This window comes from Populus euphratica, unplaced genomic scaffold, assembly GCF_000495115.2.
Source record: "Populus euphratica unplaced genomic scaffold, PopEup_1.0 scaffold78.1, whole genome shotgun sequence".
Lineage (NCBI taxonomy): Eukaryota > Viridiplantae > Streptophyta > Magnoliopsida > Malpighiales > Salicaceae > Populus > Populus euphratica.
Genome location: NW_011499867.1, coordinates 61,561 through 67,952, shown reverse-complemented (window position 1 = coordinate 67,952; position 6,392 = coordinate 61,561). Strand labels below are relative to the sequence as shown.

Genomic DNA, 6,392 nt, shown 5'->3' with positions numbered 1-6,392 from the left:
AAATAAAAAAAAAACCAAATATAAAAAAATAACAAAGAAGAGGGCTGCTTTTATTTTTTTGCAAAATCAATACAAAAATCAAGGTCAGAGGGAAAGCACCAGGACCAAAAAAGTGTTGCATCAACTGAATTAGATGTCCATTTAAAATAAAACACGTGTCACACCTAGATAAAGAGGAAGAAAAAACGAATTTAATGCCTTTGGAAGCCACCAGAACACCACCTCACGACATCTCATGCATAGCCTAAAAAGGTTAGTAACATTTCATATGCTGGCATGTGTGCAAGCCTTTTTTTTTTTTTTTTAATAATATCTATGCTAAGTCAAATACCAAACAACCTGTCAAATAATATTACTATTACGAAAACACTATGAAAAAAGATATAAAAACCTGTGGACCAAAGCTATAAAAAATCTAAAATGATGAAACTTCTAGATTCAAGTTTAGAAAATTTTGCTTTTAAAAATGGTCAAGTAATTTTACTATGCTAAATAAATATATAAAAACCTTATTGCCCTTGTACAATTCATAAATAACTTTACAATTATTAGAAAATGACTATTCTACCCTCTATGCAAGAGTTAATAATTCTGGTATGAATGAAAAATCTCCACTTTATTATTGTAATAAATTCACTCTTGGTCTAAAATATTTGAGTTGGGCATTTATAATGTTTTTTTTTTTTAATATTACACTGTAATTTTTTTATTTTAAATTTAGTTGGATCAATGAATATCAACTCCAATAATATAAATTTTAAAAATTATTACAAGTGCATTTGAGGTTGTGGCTTAGTGGTTATAAAATAAACTCGTTCCTTTCTTTGAATATTTAAGTTTGATTTTATATATGTGTTCTTTATATTCGATTTTTTATGTGTGTTCCTGTCACCCTGCAATGCTTTACCTTGTATTTTGGGCTTATAAGATATTCAATAGATCAGAGAATTAGTTGTGATGGTTTAAACTAACCATATCTCAAATAATCAATAAAATAAAATAAAATAATTACAAGTTGTACTCTACGTTCATCTATTTATATAAAGTAAGAGGTGCTTAAAGAGTACCGAAAAGTGAAGATGATTCAAGCTCATGAATTCTCACATTACATGCATTTTATTCATACAAATATATACGAGGGAGAAAATTCAATTTTTCAATGTGTTGCCAATATCAATGACAAATCGATACCTAACGTCAGTTTTCAATAGCCGCTCCATGGCAGTGTTCACATAATCCATAGAAATCAACTCGATATCTGCTGTTATGTTGTTCTTAGCAGCAAAATCAATCATCTCTTGTGTTTCCTGCATTCCACCACCAGCACTCCCACCCACTATTTTTCTTCCTGTTAAGCCAATAACATGGTAGTTATCGTCAGCTGTTACTAATATTTATCTGTTTGATTACCATGAGAAGATCAATGCTGCGATAAATTTAGAACACATACTGAGATACATGCATTTATACATACCCACGATCAAAGGAAACACTGGTAGCTCAAGTGGTTTCTCAGGCGCACCAACCAAGACCAGCTTTCCTTGAGTCTTCAATAGACTAATCAAAGGCAAGATAGGATGTATAGCCGACACCGTGTCAATGACTCCATCCATTGTGCCCGTTGCAGCCTAAATAACAAACAATATTAGATCGTAAAACAAACGTACAGGATAAAAGATTTGATTTAATGTTTAATTAGTTTACAAATGCAAGGAAGGTACTCTGAGTCATTTTTATATACCTGCATCTGACCCTGATCACGGCTAACCAAAAATGAGTCGGCACCAAGATGCTCGAGGGCTTCTTGTTTCTTGTTGGGCGAGGTGCTAATAACTGTCACCTTGACCCCCATAGCTTTTGCAAACTTTACAGCTACATGACCTAGCCCACCGAGCCCAACCACACCCACATGCATACCTGGCTTGTCAAGACCGTAAAATCTCAAGGGGCTAAACACTGTAATTCCAGCGCATAGGAGAGGTGCGGCAGCATCAAGAGATAGGTTGTCTGGAATATGAACTATGAAGTGCTCATCTACGACCATAATGTCCGAGTAGCCCCCGTATGTGGTGGTTCCATCTTGGTATTTTGCACCATATGTGATTATCACTTCTGAGCAGTAATTTTCAAGATTGTTGCTGCAACTATCGCAAGAGTGGCATGATCCAATCATGCCCCCCACCCCCACTTTGTCTCCAACTCTGAACTTTTCAACTTTGCTTCCTACTCCTGTCACTTGCCCAACAATCTCATGCCTGCAATGCCAATTTAATTTAATTCAATTAAAACCTTTAATCGCAATGCATGAATCAAATTTATACAGTCAAAACTGCTCTTTATCCTGGTAAAAACTCCTCTAAACATTTTCGCTGGGATGCCAATTTTCCATTTATAAAACATTGTTCGCAATGCTTATATACACAAAAATTATTATCATGTTCCTCCCACAAATACTGATCAAGATAAAGATGGTAACAGAAGGGGGGGGGGGGGGGGGGTAAAGGAATATTAGAAATTTGCTTGCATTTTGAGTCAAAAAAGATATCCAAATCATAGTTGCAATTTTAAAGGGAAAAAAATGGAGGAATCAGAAAGCGTGAAGGTTGAAACTCAGAACAGAAAATGTTGGTGCAAGCAAAAACTAAAGGAGAAATGTTTAAAATGAAAATCAAGATACATAAGAAGTTAAAAGATTTCTGTTGCAGCATGTTCATACCCAGGAACTAGAGGGTACGTGGAAGTACCCCACTCATTCTTGGCCATATGAAGGTCTGTGTGACATATTCCACAAAACAGCACCTTCAATCTCACATCCTTCTCTCCCATTGACCTGTTGCAAGAGGTATTTTTTATTAGCATTGACCGCAAATGAAAATACGAAATATTAATAGGTAAGAAGATTAATCAGATCGCCATCACCAACCAAAATATTACTTAGAAGACATATAACTACAGAGATCTGATTTAATCAACTTATTTTACATGTTAAAAATAAAGACTGCCATATCTGATGTCGCCAATTCTGCAGCTGTACTGCAAGTTTATTGATGATTAAAAAAACAAGAAGAAAATGGGTCTAATTAAACCGAGCAAAGAAAAAAAAAACCCATAATTATATAAAGGAGCAACAAGATAGACGAGAGGAATAACCTCCTGGAGAATCTCAAAGGCGAGAGGACCCCGGATTGGTCTCTGGCTGCCCATCCAAAAGCCTCGCTAGGATTTTCTTCCTCGTAAGATTTTTCTACCATTTTCCCCCCTCTGCTAGTCCTATTTGGTAATGCCGAGAGACTGTGCATAGCGCACCCATTTAAATGGCGGCTGGTCTGCTACTGCGTATAATAGGTAGGGATGACATGCTGGGTGAGCTAAGCACATTTAGAGAGAACAGTTTCCTTGAGAGAACAGTCAGTCTGTGTAACAAATATAAGTTGCGGGAGATTCACCGGAGCTCCCTCGAATTTTTACGTTCATTACTATAGTACGGTGACATTTTGCATTCTCAATATTTATTCCACTATTAATTTTATCAGTACAAAGCATACCATTTATCAATAAAATTTTTATCAACACCTCCATTGACAGAACACGTCCATTAGAATATCGATCATTGGTAATTTCTTGTTCTGTCTGTGACTCTATTAGAAATTAAAAAAAATATATATATACTGATAATCTTACGAACAGCAAATTGCATAAAAATTTTTTGCTGCGAGATGTTTACCAATAAAATATGTCTGTTTGTATTTCAACAATAATAACAAAGAAATGGCCATTAATAATTATGACATTAGCAGTAAATATTTTAAATTTTTTTGTAAATAATTGATGGATATAATCTGTTGGTAATAATAATTATAAACACCAATAGAATAAATTCATCGATAATTGTAATATAAATGGTAATTTTTTTGTAACTCTTTATAAAATATCATCAGCCTTGTTCTATTTGTAAAATAGTCGGTATTTATTTAAAATATTTTTAAAAAATTATTTATTAATAGTAAAAAAAACTAATTAACCAAATAAATAGCTAAATAAAATTGTATTAAACATTAAAAATATAAAAATAATATTCATCCAAATATTCATTACAAATTTAATATGTTTGAAACAAAAATTAAACTAGAATAACAGCGGAGCTGGAGGAGGAGGAAGAGGCTAGTTGTTCCTAGGGCTATGCTACCAAGAAGGGGCTGCATATGTATCATCACTCATCCTTTATCTCATCTTCATAACCATTTGACGGAGCTGATTGTAATCTGTCAAGAGCTGTTCATTTTGTTATTTCAAGACCACGAACTCCTTAGACTAGGTGCTTGATATTGATAGAGAGTTCCCAACGGTTAAGACATTACGGGCCGATTGCAAGTTTTTGGTCGTAGTGTTAGAGAGCCCATAAACCTAATTTTTATCGAGTTTATCATATGATCCTACCTCCATCCACAAATCTAGATCGATATCCAGATGGATCGAAATATTGTCCTTATATCTCTCTCTCAATCGGCTATTATAGGTCTTCTAAATTTTTTTTAAAAAATCATCATATTCAAATCAAGAAAATAATAACTTATAAAATAAAATGATTAAACGAATATACTACGAAGTGGTGAGCACGGTTGTCCACGAACTACTGCATCCCTTTTTGGCGGTGTTGACTCTACATGTGCGTCTCTATAAACAACTCCATTAGGCTCAGCTCATGTCTAAGAAACGTAGCATGTAAGGAAAAAAAAGGTTGTAAGTTAAATATATTTATGAGCAACAACAAATTAATTAACAATATATTTCATTTAAATTAATTAATCTCACCATTTGCTTCGCATATGCACTGAATGGGATGGAGTTGCCGATGTGCGTGGTCATTAAACCATGTATTTGCCGGTTCTGGTTGTTGGCACCAGACTGTGAGCATCGTGTGAACTGCTCAGACGTCACATGCTCAATATATGTCGTCCATATATCCCTCGAGATGAATGGCAATTTGAATTCTCATCAAATCGCCACCTCATTCCATCCTTCAAGACCATTATCTCTGGCATATCTTTTCACTTTTTTTTTTTTATGTGTCATACCAAAAATCATGCAACCTACTTTCATAGTAACAAATTAGAATTTAGAACATAAATTTTTTATCTTACCTAGTTGTCGCATGATTCTTCCATACCTTCTTCAAAACATTGTTATTTGTGTTATCCCATTTGAATTTATGTTATGTATATAAATAATTCATTTAAAATAAAAATAGTACAAGATATAAAATTATAAAAAAAAATTATTAAAAACAAATTGGAAATTAAAACCTAACACCTACCTACAATCATCAAAACAATGCATCGATATTAGGTCTCCACTCAGGATGTTTGGAACCTGACTTGATTGAAATAATGAAATCTCCATCGACGATTTAAATATCGATGTTATTGTCCGGGTAGCCTCAATGTTTGTAAACCTGAAATTAAAGAAAATTAATAAAATATTAATTACTTGTCCATAAATTATGTTATATATATATAACTAAAACCTAAATAAACTAACATTGAAAGGTCATCTTTCCATTATGTCTGGTACTTGTGAGTGAATTAGCCTCTTTGTGAAGCCACAACGACTTTAAAGTATTTACTCTGTGAAACCGAGCTAGAAAAGACAGCATCACAAGTTGAAGCAGATGCCTCACCGTGATCAACACCTAAAGATAAGTCATTCTCGTTGCTAGAAAAACTAGCAACAACCATTTGCTCACGACATGCTATATATTTTATTTCATGCATCAACACAAATTTAAATGAATAATTACATAATTAACTTCGCTTGTTTAAAAAAATTCAGCAACATCTTTCTTATACTCGAGACTATCCACAGTTTTCAAACCTGCAAATCTTTACAATAACCACAAACCAATCATCTCCATTGAAAAATCTTATATACAACCTAACATCTAACGAAATTCAACATCTATATATTTTACACTAACATCTATAGAAATTCAACATTTATAGAAATGCATAAATAACAATTAAAATTAATAAAAATAAAAAAACATAATAATTAATAATAGAATTAAATAGCGATAAAATAATGAAATTTAATTCTTCATTTTCAATTACCATGTCATAAATTTGAACAATAACAATTAAAAGAGACTAAATTATCAAATAATTATTACAACACAAACAAAAATAAATAAATTTTCATTCAAAATATCTACACAAATTTATACAAATAATTAAATTGAATTACTTAAAAAAAAAATTCAGCACCTCCCCTATATTAGAGGCTAATTATATTTTTTCATACATATAAATATTGATAATTACAAAAATATTGCAAAATCACCTTTATACAACCTAATATCTATAGAAATTCAACATCTATATATTTTCAATTAAAAT

The 6,392-nt window shown here is 32.4% G+C and overlaps 1 protein-coding gene across 1 annotated transcript; it reads right to left on the bottom strand.

The window, feature by feature from the left end:
- Positions 1-1,041: 1,041 nt before the first annotated feature.
- Positions 1,042-3,366, bottom strand: LOC105126296 (probable mannitol dehydrogenase). Its single transcript, XM_011027120.1, has 5 exons — positions 3,151-3,366; positions 2,717-2,830; positions 1,742-2,255; positions 1,475-1,628; positions 1,042-1,348 (listed from the first exon to the last, which is right to left on the bottom strand). Exons 1-5 carry the CDS (start codon positions 3,297-3,299, stop codon positions 1,149-1,151), a joined length of 1,131 nt encoding a protein of 376 aa, XP_011025422.1. The 5' UTR covers positions 3,300-3,366; the 3' UTR covers positions 1,042-1,148.
- Between the last annotated feature and the right edge of the window lie 3,026 nt (positions 3,367-6,392).

Coding starts and splice junctions, on each gene's coding strand:
- LOC105126296 (XM_011027120.1), bottom strand. CDS start 3,299: ATGCACAGTCTCTCGGCATTACCAAATAGGACTAGCAGAGGGGGGAAA. Junction 2,831..3,150: donor CCTTTGAGATTCTCCAGGAG/GTTATTCCTCTC, acceptor CTCTTGCAACAG/GTCAATGGGAGAGAAGGATG. Junction 2,256..2,716: donor ACGTACCCTCTAGTTCCTGG/GTATGAACATGC, acceptor TTGGCATTGCAG/GCATGAGATTGTTGGGCAAG.